The sequence below is a fragment of the Empidonax traillii genome, unplaced genomic scaffold, assembly GCF_003031625.1.
Source record: "Empidonax traillii isolate 1590-97213 ecotype Southwest subspecies unplaced genomic scaffold, ASM303162v1 scaffold1914:size93637, whole genome shotgun sequence".
NCBI classification, from domain to species: Eukaryota; Metazoa; Chordata; class Aves; order Passeriformes; family Tyrannidae; genus Empidonax; species Empidonax traillii.
The window spans coordinates 55,264-72,157 of record NW_020957107.1 but is presented as its reverse complement, the minus strand read 5'-3'; the positions used below and the strand labels follow the sequence as shown (position 1 = coordinate 72,157).

Genomic DNA, 16,894 nt, shown 5'->3' with positions numbered 1-16,894 from the left:
CCCCCCCCAGCCCAGCTGTGTCACAGCCCTGGGGTGAAGCTCCAGCTCTCCCCCCGTTCCCAGCTGGCACAGCCTCATCCAGCAGCTTTGGCTGCTCCTGCAGAGCAGCTGATCCCATCCTGCTCCCACCCCGGGGCCTCCCTGCCTGGATTCCTCCCTGGCACAGACAATGCCAGAGCCCATGTGCCAGAGGCACTGCCAGCTCCTGCCTGGTCCAGGGCACAGGATCGTGGAATTGGGGGGTGGAAGGGACCCCTGGAGCTCACCTGGCCCAGCTCCCCCCCTGAGCACTCAGGGCTGTGTCCAGCAGGCTTTGGAACAGCTCGGCCACCTCCCTGGGCAGGCTCAGTGTCACCCATGTCACCTCTGCCACGAGGAAGTGACAGAAGGGGCCCATCTGTGGCCTCATTAAGAGCAGAGCTCCCCTTTTCCCAAATATTCCCAAATATCAGATTTTAGCTGCTGTCACGATCCAAAAACCAGAACAATTAACGCAGCTTTAACGGAGACTGAATTATTTTTCCCTGTAATGTCACACTGGTCCCAGGGCCTTCCAAAGGGGGGCTGTAGGGATTCCTCACCTGCTTAAGGAATGAGATTCCTCCTAACCTCCCCCAAAGACACATCATTCAGTGCTGGGGCAAATCCACATCCTGGTTTTGGGTCCATCCAAACTGGGAGGGTCTCATAAAAGGACCACTTACAAAGCCAAAAAAATTAACTTTGTTTTGAAAGTTTATTGGATCATCTTGACACAAAATCATTACAGCAGCTTGTGGTATGTTGTTTTCTTTACCTTTTTTTTTTTTTTTTTCCTTTTTTAAGGGAATGTTGATAGCAAATAAATTTGTGAATGTAACACATCATACAGTTTCAAAATTCTAGAATCACTGCACAGGATTCTGTAAGAGACTCTACATGCTAAAGTGACAGTTTTCATCCATGGATTTAAAAAAAAAAAAACAAAAAACAAACAAAAAACCCCAAAAAACAAAAGAACCACTAATCGAGGAACATTATCCTTTAAGACAATTTTAATATGTTGAGTTTCTAATACACAACTGGCTAACCAAGGGAGGCTGACCAAAACCAAACCCTCCACGTCCCAGCAGCTCAGTCAGACCCAGAGCTGGGCCTGGCCATGAACTCAGAGCACCAGAGCAGAGCCTTGGCCAAAATCCCTCCTGGGGGAAGAGTGTGAAGAGCACAGGACATGTGTAAAGCACAGGACATCACCCAAGGGATAAGATCACCACCTCTTCCTGCTCCCTGCGGGGATTTGGGGTTTTTAGGAGCAGACCCACCCAGCTCCTCCCTGGGCACCCTCCTGGAGAGCAAACCCCTCCCCAGCTGGGCCTTGAACAAAACCCTTCCAGGACTTCTGGGTTTGCTGGGTGTGGAACAGCAAGGGAAAAACTGGGGGGGGGGATAAAAAATAAATGGAAGGGGATGGGGGAGAAGGACATGACTGAGCATCCCTGCAGGACACAGTGACATTTCCAGTGGTGACTCCACGAGATTTCAATGCTGCAGAATGGGCTTCACTTCAGACCCTCCTTCCCTCAAAAGGAACCTGCTGAGGACCCAAATCTGCAGCTCCTCACCCTCAGCCCATCCTGAACCTGGAGAGGGGACCCCAATCCACCCTCAGCCCATCCTGAACCTGGAGAGGGGATCCCAATCCACCCTCAGTCCATCCTGAACCTGGAGAGGGGACCCCAATCCACCCCCAGCACATCCTGTACCTGGAGAGGGGATCCCAATCCACCCCCAGCACATCCTGAACCTGGAGAAGGGACCCCAATCCACCCTCAGTCCATCCTGAACCTGGAGAGGGGACCCCAATCCACCCTCAGTCCATCCTGCATCTGGAGAGGGGACCCCAATCCACCCTTTTCCCTCCTGCAACCCTGGCAGGGAGAGCAGCTCCTCACCTCCCCTCCTTCCCGCATTGTCAGGGAGAGGGGCTCCCAACCCATCCCTCTCTCCTGCCCCGGGGCAGGGAGGGATCTGCAGGGCTGGGGGACGCTGTGGGGACACTGAGGGGACACTGGGACAGCTGGCTGCAGAGCCCAGAGGGAGGACAGGGCTGTGCCTGCGCACAGAGCACGGGGGTTTCTCTAACCTGGCCATGGATACACGAGCAGGAACAGACCCCTCTGGAGTTCCAGTTTCTTGCTACAGCTTCATTGCTCAGGAATGTGGAAGGGAAGTGGACTCATCAAACACAGCAGCAGAGCCAGCTCAGGGGGGACAGGCCTGGCGGGCTCTGGGCGTGGGAGCAGAGACCCAACAGCGACACTTGCAGCCCCTCTCGTGCTCCCGCTCTCGACTCTTCCAGCTGTCACTAAAAGAAGGTTTAAGGCTCAAGGCAACTACTACAGACAAACTCAAACATCCCAGTTCTCACAGGGCTCCTTTGGATTAGCTCAAGGAGATGGAGGATGTTTATATGCTGATCACAATAGATCTTGAGATAATAATAATAATAATAATAAATCATATATATATATATGTAAAAAAAAAACCAAAACAAAAAAAAGAGGCCTTCAGGTCCAGCACCAGCCTCTGCTAGAAATGTACATCAACTACAGCAGCCCTGAAGACATATTCCATGGCTAAGGATTCAGTCAACCTTCCCTGGCATAAGCACAAGCAACAGACTGTGCTACTGGTGATGAAGTCCTGCTCATCCCTCGTTCCCACGCAGATGGAAGGTCATGGGATCATCATGAGCTGCTGAATAAATAGTGCCCTCCCCTCCCTCCCCTCCTCCAGTCATGTCACCAGGATCTCTTTGGGCTAGAAAGGGTTAACATCACGGTTTGTAAAAAGTCGTGGAAATAAAAAGGTAACAAATACAGCCTTAAAATGCCTAAACTGCACGGGAGGGTGGAGTTAACTGAAAGCAGTGCCCCAGGGTAGTACATGCCAAGGGAGAAACTTAACACTTGGGTCTGCTCATCTTTACACTCAGCTGTGTTCCTTGTCCTTGGAATACTGGAGAGGGAATATTCAGCACTTGGACAATGTCTCTTTCATCTCGTCCAACAGGTTGCTAAGCAGGGTGGAATCGTTACATTTCCCATCTATGGATACTGAGTTCTCTCCCTTGGAAAGGAAAAAAACAACAACAACAACAACAAAAAAATCTATTAGTCCCTTTTCCAAGCTGAGATAAGTTTGTTCCCAAGCTCAGGGAAGGGAGGGAAGGCTGCAGGTTCGGCTCCTCTCACCTTTTTTACCAGTAGGCAGACGTGATGGCCCTGGATTGAACGGCTGTACATGGATGCACAGGAATCCACACGCTCCACAACTGCAAAGGAACAGCAATCCCAGTGAGTGGCACAACATTTAGGACCAGCCTTGCTGCCCCCTGCTCTGCCTGGCCCGAGGAACAGCAGCTCCTCACAGGGGAGGAGGGTTAAGAAGGGCCTGGCTCCTCCTGCCTCCTGGCTGGGACATTTCCCAACAACGAGGTGACTCATCTGTCTCCTAAAGGCACAAACGTCGTGTGGCAGAAACGCTGCCCAGAGAGCAGATTTCTTCCCCAGAAATACTTCCAGTGAGGCAATGTCTGGTGCAAACAGCAGAGCGTGATGAAACAGCCCGTTGTTTTGCTTCAGCCAGCGCTTGTGGTTTAATTGGTAAATCCAAAGCTGGAGAGCTGGGGCTGTCCCTCACGGAAATGAAGCCCTGGAGATCAGACCCACCCTCCAGGGAGCACCCACAGCCTGAATTCCACGCATGGGACACCTGTCACACGCCTCGCTGGGCTGCAGGGAAACCCCAGGGACAGGAGGAGAGTTCATTTTGAACAACACTGCCTGCCTGGAGTATTAAAAAACTGGAAAAAACTCATCTCCCAACTTTCTTTCATCTGCTCCTGTGGCTGTGAGGCCGTGGAGTGTCGTGCTTGCCAAGCACAGCAGAGATTTTGGGACAGGGAGCTTTGCAGAGGGTTCTGCAGGGAGCAACACTCACCTGAAAAATGATGATGAAAACAGATCTTTGCCAGTAGATGCTGGAAAGAAATGCTAATTCCATCTACTTTAATAGAACTCATGTGCAGGTCTCCAGACTCCAGGAGCTTGGCAAAAGCATCACTGCAAAAGAGCGAGGGAAGGAAACCCTTCACTGGAAAGGCAAGGGGAAGGTGCCCCACAGAGACTCCTCAGGATGGAGAGCTCTAAGTACCACCAAGCTCTAGGGAAATGGGACTGCAGCAAATATGGGAAGGACAATCCAGACTCCTCTGGAAGCATCCTGTGACCTCAGCCAGAGCTGCCCCTGCCACACAGGGCAGGGAGCTCCTTCACAGCCACTCCACACAATCATTTAGCACCATTTCACATCCCTGTTTTTAACACAACATTTAACACAACATTTACCACCACCCAGGACACCGAGCCAGGAGCAGCTCAGGCTCAGCCCCCCCAGGGCAGCACTCACCTATAGCAAGGCGTGGTGATCAAGTATGAAGCACAACTGAAGTGCAATTTGAAATCTAGTTTTTCGTGGGTTGAGCCTTCATCATTCTGCAACAACAGGTCAGAGGAAAGGAGATGAACGGGAGGCACCACCCCCACCTACCAGGCACCAAGAGGGACTGCAGGGCTCAGTTCCCTCTGAAATGCCCTGGCTGGGCCTGCAGGATCAGTCTGGGAACAACCATCCCACTAAAACATCAGCCCACTCGTGGATTTGGGCAGCTGGGTTGATACAGGTAAGGCACAACTGGCTGCAGGTTCTGCTTGCACTCTGCTGGAACAGACTGAGCAGGCTGTTTAACACTTGGGAGATGTGGGTTTAAAGCTCATTATTTCCTGAGCAAAATAATAAAGGAGTATCTCCCAGATTCTCAGGTACTGAAAATAGGACTGGCCTGCTATTTTTAAGGAACCCTTAAAATAGAGAGAATGGCTGAGTCAGGAGTAGCCACGACTGTCTTTGCTCGCTTCCTCTGAGCTGCTCATGCAGCTCCTTCATTAATTGTACTGAAATGAGATCAAAACCCCACATCATCACAGACAAGTCAATACTTCTCAAGCAATGCCTTCAGATAAACCTCACTCTTGGTCTGGGTTTCCACCCTTATTAACTCTATTAATTCCAGCCAGCAGCGTCCAACTGGGATGAGGAGGAGCAGCCCCTGGTTCCACGTGGCCCAGATCACTGCAGGTGTTCTGCAGCTGACACTGGGCCCCTGTGCCAGGCTGTCCTGCTCACACAGTGCCAGCAGTGACCTCTGAGGGCACTCCCTGCACAGGATGTCCCACCCAGGTCCCGCTCCCTGACACAGATCCAAAGGAAGCAGAAGCAGTTGAGAGCTGCACTTACTTTGACTATAAAGGACAGTGTTCCTTTTAACTTCTGAGCCATAACAATACTCTGAAGTGTAAACACAAACTGGGCTTCATTAGAGATTCCTGGCAGTGGAGAGAGGAGAGGGAGAAGTCAGGTCAGAACACGGTTTCCAGATCTAAGTCATGGTTAGAATAAACTCGTTTATGTGCTGACTATTTTTGAACCAAGTTTGGGATTTTCTGTGCAGCTGGGAGAGAGCTCCACACACAACTCCTGTGCTGAGTCAGGGTTACAGCACTCGGGTCTCTCATTTGGTAGAGGTCACTGAGCAGGTGCCTGGGCAAAGGATGTCACAGTGGCACACACTGAAGCTGTCTGTATGGCTGGAAATTATAAAGCTTTCAGAGGTAATCTGAATTCTAATGTTTTCTATGTTTTCCTTTTAATATACAAGTCTGTGTGAAGAACAGAATTAAAATCAAATTAAATACCCCACTGCTTTTCACGGGGGATCAAAATGCACCCTGAGCCCTCTGTGGGCTGTTCCAGGATTCCAGTTCACTCTCTGGTGAAGGAAGTGAAATCCAAGGAAGTTCAGCACTTGAGCTGCCCTGCTGTGCTCTGTGCAAATCCATTATCCCTCCTCTCTGTGTCTCATCACTCCTGGAGGGCTCAGCTCCCCTTCTTACACATCCCCAGCACAAACCTTCCCTGCACGAGGCCTCTGCCACTGGAACAGGGGATAAACAGCTCCAGGATAAACCCAGAGTGGATTCCAGTGCTTCACAACCCCCTAACTTGGCTTAATTTTCAATCTCACAGCAAACTCCTCAGGAGTGTTGGGGTTTTGCAGTCCGAGGTGTGCCTGGAGAAGGAACTGGGACACTTGGGACACTCCCAGCCCTAAATCAAGGCTTTGCTCTTGCTGCAAAGTGTGGCACAGCCACACTCTGAGGAGCTTTATCCTCTCCAGGGAACTGTGGGAAAGCCACCCAGGCAGAGACAGGTTTGTTTTTTTGGCAAACAGCAGGGAGTTCAAACCATTCTTCCCACAGGAGGGCAGTGCAGGGCCAGCCACAGTCCAAGAACCCCGAGCAAAGCCTACCAGGGGGGAGCTGGAAGGGCACAGGAATCCCATCGTGGACTGAGGATCCTTCTGGTCGGAGCATTTTAGTGTTGAGAGAGTCCAGGACATTTAGTTCCATGCTCTTGAGGAAGCTGCTGCTTTTGTTCTCAAAGATGACAGACACAGTCACTTGACTGTCGTTCTGCAGGTTTCCTTGGATGTCATAGGTCTGCAAACCAAGGGAAAAGCGTCACAGGAAAGGTGCAGAGACTCCAAGGAGCAGAACACAAGGATAAAACAAGGCCCAAAAGGAGGGAATCTGCACAGCTAGAGGGTAATGAACACACTGGTGATGAGCTATGTGGGGGGAAATATCAAAAACTAAAGTGGGGCACCTGAAGGGATGGGAATTGTTACGGTTCTGCCTCCTGGGATTTTAAACAGTTCTTCAGTTACATGATGCCCACCTAAAGTCACCACAGCACCCCCAGGGCATCCCCTCTGTTCTCAGGGAATACAAAGAGGAACAAAACTCACCATTTTAATGTACGGATTTTCAGCAAGAAGGCGGTAACTGGACATGGGCTGAAACACAGGAGAGGAATCAGTGGCACAGTGCAAGTTATTTCTCTGAAAAGGGGTTCCCCCTCTTTCTTCCCCAGCAGTGGAGCTCTCCTGGTGCCCAGGCTGGGCTGCCAGGGCACAGCTACTCACTGGTAGTGGCTCATCCTCTAGTGTTCCGTTCTGCACCGACGCCGGGGGCTCCTCCTCGCTGGGATGACTCTTCTTTTTGGATTTCTTTTTATCCTTGGATTTCTCCTCTTTCTCCTTCTTGTGCTTTTTCTTCTTATGCTTGGAGGATTTCTGCTGAGAAGAACAAGAAATCACAACCAGCCCTTGAAAACCCCTCTTTTCTACAGGTCCAACCATCAACCAGCACCACCACCACGGTCACCACTAATCCATGTCCCCAAGGGCCACCTCCACATGTTGTCTGAGCACTGCAGGGCTGGTGACTCCACCCTGGGCAGCTGTGCCAGGCCTGAACAACCCCTTCCATGACAAAATGTTCCGTAATATCTAATCTAAACCTCCCCTGCTGCAAACCTGAGGCAGTTCCCTCTTAGCTTAAGCCACTTACCTTTCCTTCATCATCCTCATCCTCCTCTTCCTCTTCCCTTTCTTCCTTCCTGGCCTCCTGAGGTTCAGCCAGCACAGCAGCTCCTGGGGCAGGCTGGCTCTGAGGGAGAAGAGCAGAGGGATTGTGACACTGCAGGTGGAACAACCCAACCTCCCACCAAAGGAGGTCCCAGCAGTGACTCTCACCCCCAATTTTACTTCAAACACGACATTAGGACCAAGCCCTTCGATTTATGCCTCTGGAGCCCAGCAAATATGATCACCTGAGGACACCATTCAAAAGGTTTCTTCCAAGGAATCCACCCCCTTCTATTCCCTGTTTCTTCCTCTACCATCTCCCATCAAAATTCATGAGATTTTCCCACTCTGTGTCTCACGTCTATTAATGCTGCTCATGTCTAGCTCACCCTGAGAAATAAACCCCATGCAACCATACAATATTAAACCCCACCAGCAATATTAAAACTGACCAAGGCTGTCCCTGCATCTGTATTTCTATTTTTATCCCTTGATCTGCACAGCAGAATGAGCCTGAAACCTGCCACTCCACTGCCTGTGAGCTGGGGGCACACCTATCACTGCTCCCCAGCCATCAGCTGAGGAGATGGAGCTGATTTCCCCTCAGTGCTGCAGGATAACACAGCACAGCCCAGCCACCGTCACAGGGGAGGATTCCTGGGAGGGGAAGATGTGGGATAAGGGTTACCTGTGCCTGGGGTGTGGGAGCAGGAGCTGGAGCAGTAGAGAGCCAGAAATCCAAGTCTTCCCCCTGGATTTCAAGAGAAAAAACACATTATGGTTCTTTTGGTACCATTCTTAAAACAACCAACCAACCAACCCCCTCCAAAAACAACACAGGAAACCAAAAGATCCCAGGGCTGGAGCCCCTTTGCTGTGAGGAAAGGTTGGGAGAGCTGGGGGAAGAGAAGAATCCAGGGAGACCTGAGAGCCCCTTTCAGAGCCTAAAGGGGCTCCAGGAGAGCTGGAGAGGGACTGGGGACAAGGATGGAGGGACAGGACACAGGGAATGGCTTCCCACTGCCAGAGGGCAGGGTGAGATGGGATATTGGGAAGGAATTGTTCCCTGTGAGGGTGGGGAAGGGCTGGGATGGAATTCCCAGAGAGGCTGTGGCTGCCCCATCCTGGGGGAATGTCCAAGGCCAGGCTGGAGCAGCCTGGGATAGTAGGAAGGTGTCCCTGCCCATGGCAGGGGGTGGCACTTTAAGGTCTTTCCGACACAAACCAGCGTTTCATTCCATGACTCTGTAACAACTAATTAAAACCTGGAGTTCTGATGGAAATGCAGCACTCCAGATGCTCCTCGTGCTGCAACACACTTAGGAGCAAAGAGCACTTCGGCCTTTGAGCACTTCCAAACCCAGCTGAGAGTGAGTGCCCAGGACCCTCCCCACCATCTGCAGGCATTCCAAGAGCACTGGGTGCTCATTCCCAGGACAGAGGAGCAGTGCACTCTGCAGGGTGCTCAGTGAGGACACTGCAAGGCTGAAAGGTCCTGCAGTAAATGACAGGCAGGACGCAGAACAAAACCTGAGCCCCAGGTATTTTTCCAGGGAACTCCCTGCTTGAAGAACACACAAAACTGCAGTAAAACTGAGCTTCCAGCTGGGCTCTGGCAGCTCTGCTGGGTGGGCTGCAGTGAAGCTGAATTCTGCTGGCTTAGGAGGCCGAGGAAACCCTAATTAGCAGAAATCTTTAAATACCTGTTGTTATGGTTGTAAAAACTGAAGGAGATAAAGGCATTCAGCTGTTTGAACTGGCAGATGTGACTGTTCCTAAGCAACAAACCCAACACAGCAATAAAAACCCAGCAGTTGCTAAAATAATGCAAGGCTTGGAGAATCACCTTTTTTTGTTCTTCCTCCTCCTCCTCCTCCTCTACCACCTTTTTCTCCTTCTCTTTCTTCTTTCCTTTGTCTCTCTCTTTTTCTTTGTGTTTCTTCTCCTTCTTTTTGGGTTTCTTGCTCTTCTTCTCTACCAGGGGAGCTTCAGAGTCCGGTGACTTGAGGGTCTCGACGTTCCTGTGTCTCTGCACTGGCAGCTTCTCACTGTCTGCTAAGGGCCTTGAAAAGAGAGGGAGAGAGAGAATTAATCACCCTGGTGCAAACATCTCCCCCAGCCCAGAGCATCTGCTGGGTGACCAGGACAAGGTGGGCTTTGTTTTTAAATTTAAAAAAAAAAAGTTAAATCAGCACATATTTCTGCACCTGAGGTTTATTTATGCAAACTGCCCTGGAGGATTAAAGTTGAAGGAAACAATCTGAAGGGGACTGAGAGCCGAAGTCTCGCTGTTTCACTCTCAGAAGTGCTGGTTACAGACCTGCAAGGCTGAGTGACACCTGCAGGAGAACACCCTGTGTGTTATTCCCATGGAACCCCTCTCCAAGGAAGGGCAGAGATGGGAAGCAGCACTTCCACCAGCGTGGGGATTGGAGCAGCGGGATGTCAGCACGGCTCAAACAGCCCTTGAAGGGTGTGGGGTTTGTTGTTCTGGGAGTTGTTCTAAAGGATTTTTCTCTTGGAAGTTTACAGCCTCGATTTGTACCCTACTGTCACACTGTAAAAGTTAAATTATATTTAACTTCAGGCACCTGTTTCCAAAACAGCACAGCAGTACAGTTACACTACAAACAGTGGTTCACATTCACACTGTATCCCAAATTCATTAGTTGGGAAAAAAAAAAAACCACCACAGCAATTTCTCTTGTTCTTGTCAAACATTTCCAGGAACCAGCAAGAATTTCACAGTTTGCCTCTTTTTCCATTTCTCAGCTTTTATTTAATGTTAATTTTCACGTTTGCACAGCAAACAACAGTTCAGGAAGATTTCCAATGGCTTCAAATACCTTAATATTTTGGCTTACACTGCACAAAGGACCAGACCCCACTAATTTTTCACTCTACAAGGGCAAGATGGGCCCCACCTGTGTGAGCAGCCAAGAGGCCTCCCCCTTCAGCTGTTTCACACACACCTGTACAGGGACAGGCACCAGGCCGAGAGCAAAGGACGAAACACCCTCCCCCAAACCTGAGGGGCACCGATTTCAGCAGTTCCACCACCCTTCAAGGATTTCCAGAGTCCACCACAACCAACCAACCTGGCAGAGGTCAACACTTAACAAGGTGTTCTTACCTGGAAGGCTTCCCTGCAAGCAGACTGTGTGTGAGGGTGACAAACAGAGCAGTGAGAGAGAGAGAGAGGACAGACATGAGAACCATGAGAGGAGAGCAGAGCCACCCATGGGCCATGGGCAGGGGTGGAGGATGGAGCAGTGAACAGCCCACAGATGCCTCCTGAGCACAGCACCCACCCCCTGCCCTGTGCCCTGCCCTGGGGGGGCTCCTCCTGCAAATCCAGGGGCTCCAGCCAAACCAGTTCCTGAGACACTGCCACCTGCACCAGCCAGAGGAACGGTGGGCTCTTGGAAAAAGGAACCTTTTCTTCTTTCCCCTTTTTTTTGCAAGGGGGTGAGTGGCCAAAGTCTGCCTGCAGAGACTTCCCAGAGGGAGAAAGTTACTACAGACTTCACAGGAGGCATCCCTGGGCCATGAAACAATGATTTTTAGCACGATGATTTTGTAAAAGAGCAACTAAAAAAAAACCCACCAAGCTCCATGTGCAGTTCTGAGCAGCCCAGAGCCAGTGTGGGTGCAGGGATTTGGGATGCTGGCACTGGCACAGCTCCAGCAGCTCAGTGGGGACAGTTCACTCACAGCATTTCTCAGCAATGGGCCCACACTGAGCAAGCCCAGGGCACAGGGGTGGGACAGACTGGGTGTTACTGGGCAGTGATCACAGCACAGGGCACAGGGGTGGGACAGACTGGGTGTTACTGGGCAGTGATCACAGCACAGGGCACAGGGGTGGGACAGACTGGGTGTTACTGGGCAGTGATCACAGCACAGGGCACAGGGGTGGGACAGACTGGGTGTTACTGGGCAGTGATCACAGCACAGGGGCTCCCCTGGACACACAGGTTATCAGAGGGACACAGGTCACACTCAGGGCCAACACAGCTCACAGCACACACACAGTGGGACACCCAAAAGCTGAAGGAACTCACACCTGATGCAGTGACACTGCCTGTGCCTCCAGACCCCTCTCAGTCACACTGAGTGACTCCCTTGTCCCTCCCAGCCCCTCCCTAACCCAGCAGCTGAGCTTTTATCCCAAACTGGATCATCACCTGAGGTGTCATCCAAGCCAGGGTGAGAGACTTGAGCCTCTTCCCCTCTGGACTGCAGGGCCTGTGCCTGCTCAGCCCAGCCCAGCCCAGCCCTGCCCTCCTGTGCTCTCATTAGCAGCTCATTAATTCACACACAAACTGCCACTTACTTATCCAGATCGATGTCAAGTGCTTTATAGGGATCATTGGGATCTTTGTCATCTTCATCGCTGGGCAAAGCATTCTGCAGGAGAGATCAAGAGACCATCACTGAGCAGGCAATTCCCACACTAAAGCTCCACGTCACCCACATCAAGTGTTTCTGAGCCTGTTAACCCCGGCCCAGGCCAGCTGCAGTCAGGCAGTTATGGGAACAATGCTCTTCAATGCAGCATCGAGTTACAAGATTAATTTAGAACAGAAAACCCTTCTTCATAAACTGCAGCATTTGAATGGCTGCTGCTCGGTTCTGATTAAAGGAAATTTTAGGAACAAACACGGATGACATCATTAGCATGTGCAATTAATTACCATCAGCTGCAAAGCTGCTGACTAGACAGCAAGTTACTGTCAAAGTGAAGCAGCAGAGCATAATTAATGCCATTTGGACAGCACTACTTTTAGAGCAGGGATGCACATTGTTTGTTTTGCTGGGTGGTTTTGATTTTTTTAATGGCTGCAGGGGATGTTTTTTGTCTTTTTTTTGTGCACGAGAACTCACAAAAATCATTCCTCCCCCATCAACAGAGCAGCCTGGGACCATCTCTGTCACCCCTGAAACGGCTCTGCCAGGAATCAGAGGGCTGGAGATGCCAAACTGCAGACTGGCTGGCGATTGTGGGGGCAGAACACGTCAAGAGCAGCACAGGGAGCAGCAGAGCCACAGGCACAGCCCCTGACCTCGGGCATCTCCTCGGTGATGATGTCCACGTGGTGGGCAGGGGCAATGTCCTCCTCGCTCTCCGTGTGCAGGGAGTTGTGCCGGTGGTGCTTCCCCCTCTTCTCCTTCTTCTGCTTCTTCTTCTTCTTGTCCTTCTCCAGCTTCTGTTTGTGCCTCCTCTCCTCCTCCAGCTTCACGTACTGGTCAGACATGGGCATTCCTGGGAAGGATTTGATATTTGAGGCTTGATGTTTGGTATGTAATATTTAATATTGATATTAAATATCTGCACTTAGAACTCGGCCCTTGCAAGGTACTGCACTTTATCAGCAGCTTTTCAGCTGAAAACCACTCACCAGATGCACAGACGCCTTTGGATATTTGAATATAGGTATTCAAACAGTATCTCTACCATCAGACTGTCTCCTGATCACCTCCATCATTTACCTGACCACTTCTAAGACATCGTTAAGGTGACTGTTCCCCCTCATTTACATGTCACAGCCTTGGCTGCACAATATCCTCTATCACAACTATTTCTAATATTATCTCAAAAGGAACTTGACTGCAAAGTATTATTTTCAAATGTAAATTAAGGAGATTTATATTCAAGAGTCTGATCAAAGTGTGCTCCTTACCCTTCAGAACCTCAGGAGGAATTCCTAAGAAGGAATTAGGACTTCTGTTTGACTGAAATTTCTGTAATTAATTTTCAAGATTAGCTGAGCTTACCTGGAACTTTTAATGGGACAGAAAGGTCGATCTGGACCACAGGAATATGTTCCACCCCTGGAGTGTCTTGGTATCTCTGGGAAAACAGAGATTTGTTACATTCTGAGCACTGCAAGCACAACTCTCTGTAAACAGACATTACAAAACATCCAGCAGTTCAATCCCTTAAGTGAGTATTTTAAAGGATAGGGATGGAACAGCTTGCTACTAATCCTGGGTGGCAGCAGAGTGTGTTTTAAAGCCAGCTGATAATTATTACAAAGGACCCTTCTCTTGCTACAGTTTTTTTAACCCCACTACTGCCCTGAAGGTTTGCTGCAACTCCCTGAGGATTCTTGCTTTGTGTTTTATTGCTAATAAGCTGCCACTTCAGAGGATCAACTCTGAAGGAGTTGAGGCAAATCTCTTGGAACACACAGGGGACAGAGCAGATTCTTTCCCTGCAAAAGGTGTTGAGAGACCACCACAACTTTGTGAGCCACAAAACACGTGGAGCACGTTCTGGGTTCACCTCTGGGGGAGGTGATCTGAACTCTGGATCACCCAGAGGGACAAACTGCACAGACACTTCCAGAGCACTGGCTGCTCCTGGGATATCAGATCACCCCTGAGGTTCTCAGCACAAACAGGACTTACAAAACTGATTGTTTTATCAGGCAGCCACTCCAGAGCACACACCACAAAGGGGTCAGTGACCAGGGGAAGCTGCAGCTCTGGTACTCAGGGAGCCTTCACACAGTGACATGAGAGGCCAGGGAGACAGTGCAGTTCCCACTCACCTTCTGTGGGGAAGGAGAGCTTTTAATGTAAAATGGGTTGTTTGCCTGCTCTTGTTTCCGGGCTTCCCGACGCTACAAATGAGAGAGGATTTGCAGTTAAAATGTTTGTTTGTAAGCAAAGACAGAAAAGACACCAAAAACAATCTCCCTGAATTTTTGGAACAACATACGTAACTACCTGTGAGAAGAGCAGAGCTGCTCGTGTGTAACAAAGCAGTTCTGAGTGTCAGGACACACCAGGATACAGGTTCCATCACTAATTCCCATCCCTGGAAGTGTCCAAGGCCAGGCTGGACAGGGACTGGAGCACCCAGGGCTGGTGGAAGGTGTCCCTGCCCACGGCAGGGGGTGGGATGGGATGAGCTTTAAGGTCCCTTCCAGCCCAAACCATTCCATGACTGTGTGATTCTATAACCAATAATCCTTAGAACACCCTTCTTTGCTAGAGGTGGCCATTTGGATGGCAATTCAAATGTTTGTTTTTATTTCTGTAAATAGAGTAAGAAGTGAAGAGTCTTATCAACAAGTTCTCTCTGTGACAGCAGAAAGGTGGGATCACTGCTGAGGACAGACACGTTACAGTCATTCACAGAAGCTGCTGAGGTCCGTGAGCATCAGTTCAGATCAAACCATCAGCTCTCCTGAGCTGCAGAGAGCACAGCAGCTCCCTGCCTGCCTACCTGGCCACTCCACAACAGCTCCAACTGCTCCAGCAGCACTCACTGCACTACTGAATTGTGTAAGGAAAAGCATTTTAACATTCACTCACTCTGGCCAGCTCCTCTTCATCTATCTCTGGCTGTCTGTGCCTGGAATGCCTTTGCTCCTCTTCATGAAAGATTGTTTTGGGCTTTTCATCTTCAGACTCGCTGTCTGAGGGAGGTTCATTGATCCAGGCATCGAGGTCCAGGCTGGGGAGAATTGCAGTGAACAAACAGCTTGACTTAGAATCCCTGAGTATTTCAGGGTCCCATCACACACTTTGCTTTATTATTTAAAAGTTTAAAAGTTTAAATAAGGCTTTGGGAGAAGGAAAGAACCTTACCCCTCTGGAACAGGTACTTTCTTCTGTGCTTTAGGAGCCACAGGGTTGAGCTCACCAGCAAACAGGGCTATCACCTCCTCAGCTACAGGAACTTCTTTTGCTTGTAGCTTCTGAATGTATTTTATCAGCTGCAAGATGCAAGAAGCCTAAAAGCAAACACAGAAGTAATTTCAGGAGTAATAGTAAGCAACTGAACCTAACAAATCAACTGCAGTGGAAGTCAGCAGAAGGTAAGGGTTCTACTCCAGGAAGGGAATTAAGAGAAGCACCATAAAAAGCTTGGAGCAAGTGTAAAAAATCCATATTAACCCTCCATTCTAGCTGGGTCTTCTTTGTGTCCTTATGTGCCTAAATACTTTTAAAATGAAATTGTTCTGAGTGAAGTTCTTGCATCAAACAGCAGTGAGATCCAGGCTCTGCCCTTGACAACAGCTCACAGAAAATGAGCCTGGCCACAACCTGCTGCAAGACAGATGAGAGCCTTGCCACGACAAACCCCGCAGCAATTCTGATGCCTCACCCTCTCCTGCACCTCCAGGTCTGCGCTCTGGACAAACTGGGGCAGGCGCTCGATCATCAGCTGGGTGATCTCCTGAGCTGCTTCCTTGTCCCCAGCCTGCTCCTTGTGCTGCAGGATGGACGCGTAGAGCTTCACCATGTTCTGCACGTACACTGCCTGGATGTGGCCGGGCAGAGTCGTCACTTTGGGCCTCAGCATGGCTTCCAGGGTCTGGTTGGCTTCCTCCAGGTGTCTGCAAAGCAGAGAGGGCACCCAAACTGAGCCCAGCTCGGGAAGGTGGTGGATTGCTCACAGCATTTGTTTGAACAAATCTCATGCTCTGACTCAGAATTGTCTCCTCACAGCTAAAAAAGCTACTGGACTATGACAAAATGAAAGATAATAAAAATGTGATCACACTGAAAAGGGAGAGTATGTGTGTTCTTTACCTTCTAGTCAACAGTTTTCTTTCCACAACTTTTTTAATTAAAGGTCTGATCTGGACCAGTGTTTCTTAAATATCACATCTGCTATGCGAATTTAAACTGGAGCCACTGTTCAGAATGACAATTAAAAGAATAAACACCAAACCAGGAGACTACAGCACACAGTTAGTTCAATTTACCAAAATGAAAGCTGGGCAAGCAGGGCTATCTGCACACACAGCCAAGAACAGCTATTAAAGCTAAAAGACAATGTTGGTACAAGAATATTGGAAACTGAGCTACTGTTGGTACTGAGGAACTCTGAGCAAAAAAAAGGACAATTTCTAATTTCCAGGAAGACTGAGATCTGCAAAAACCTTTCAAAGGCAAAACAAGGAACAGAGGAAGAGCAAATTCAAACATGGTGACTGGACAGGTGTCCTAAGATATAAACAGGGATGGACTTTAATATTTAAGGAGTTCTTTCAATGTCTTCTTAAGACCTAACAGCTTCTACCCACAACACTACAAAGCTGTTAGACAGTGCCCAAGGAGGGCTAAGAACATGGTGAAAGGTGTGGAGGGGAAGGGTGTGAGGAGCAGCTGAGGGCACTGGGCTGGTTCAGCTGGAGCAGAGGAGACTGAGGGGAGACTCCTCGGGGGCTGCAGCTCCTCCCGAGGGCAGGCGGAGGGGCAGGCGCTGAGCTCTGCTCTGGGACCAGGGACAGGAGCCAGGGAAGGGCTGGAGCTGTGCCAGGGGGGTTGGGATGGATCTCAGGGAAAGGTTCTTCCCCCAGAGGGTGGTGGGCACTGCCCAGGCTCCCCAGGGCAGTGGGC

The 16,894-nt window shown here is 49.9% G+C and overlaps 1 protein-coding gene across 2 annotated transcripts in view; it reads right to left on the bottom strand.

The window, feature by feature from the left end:
* Positions 1 to 2,519: 2,519 nt before the first annotated feature.
* AP3D1 (adaptor related protein complex 3 subunit delta 1) overlaps positions 2,520 to 16,894 on the bottom strand; it is a 40,489-nt gene continuing 26,114 nt past the window's right edge. Inside the window, exons 15-32 of one of the 2 annotated variants that reach the window (XM_027909008.1) lie at positions 15,654 to 15,885; positions 15,134 to 15,279; positions 14,858 to 14,999; positions 14,089 to 14,160; positions 13,310 to 13,385; positions 12,598 to 12,797; positions 11,868 to 11,941; positions 9,378 to 9,594; positions 8,220 to 8,282; positions 7,515 to 7,613; positions 7,088 to 7,240; positions 6,911 to 6,958; positions 6,413 to 6,602; positions 5,341 to 5,429; positions 4,453 to 4,538; positions 3,985 to 4,106; positions 3,237 to 3,316; positions 2,520 to 3,111 (exon numbers count right to left, since the gene is read on the bottom strand). In XM_027909008.1, the coding sequence (XP_027764809.1) occupies positions 3,016 to 3,111; positions 3,237 to 3,316; positions 3,985 to 4,106; positions 4,453 to 4,538; positions 5,341 to 5,429; positions 6,413 to 6,602; positions 6,911 to 6,958; positions 7,088 to 7,240; positions 7,515 to 7,613; positions 8,220 to 8,282; positions 9,378 to 9,594; positions 11,868 to 11,941; positions 12,598 to 12,797; positions 13,310 to 13,385; positions 14,089 to 14,160; positions 14,858 to 14,999; positions 15,134 to 15,279; positions 15,654 to 15,885 (2,185 nt within the window). In that variant the 3' untranslated portion in view covers positions 2,520 to 3,015. The remainder of the gene's footprint in view (positions 3,112 to 3,236; positions 3,317 to 3,984; positions 4,107 to 4,452; positions 4,539 to 5,340; positions 5,430 to 6,412; positions 6,603 to 6,910; positions 6,959 to 7,087; positions 7,241 to 7,514; positions 7,614 to 8,219; positions 8,283 to 9,377; positions 9,595 to 11,867; positions 11,942 to 12,597; positions 12,798 to 13,309; positions 13,386 to 14,088; positions 14,161 to 14,857; positions 15,000 to 15,133; positions 15,280 to 15,653; positions 15,886 to 16,894) is intronic. The other variant, XM_027909009.1, reaches the window with a different exon arrangement.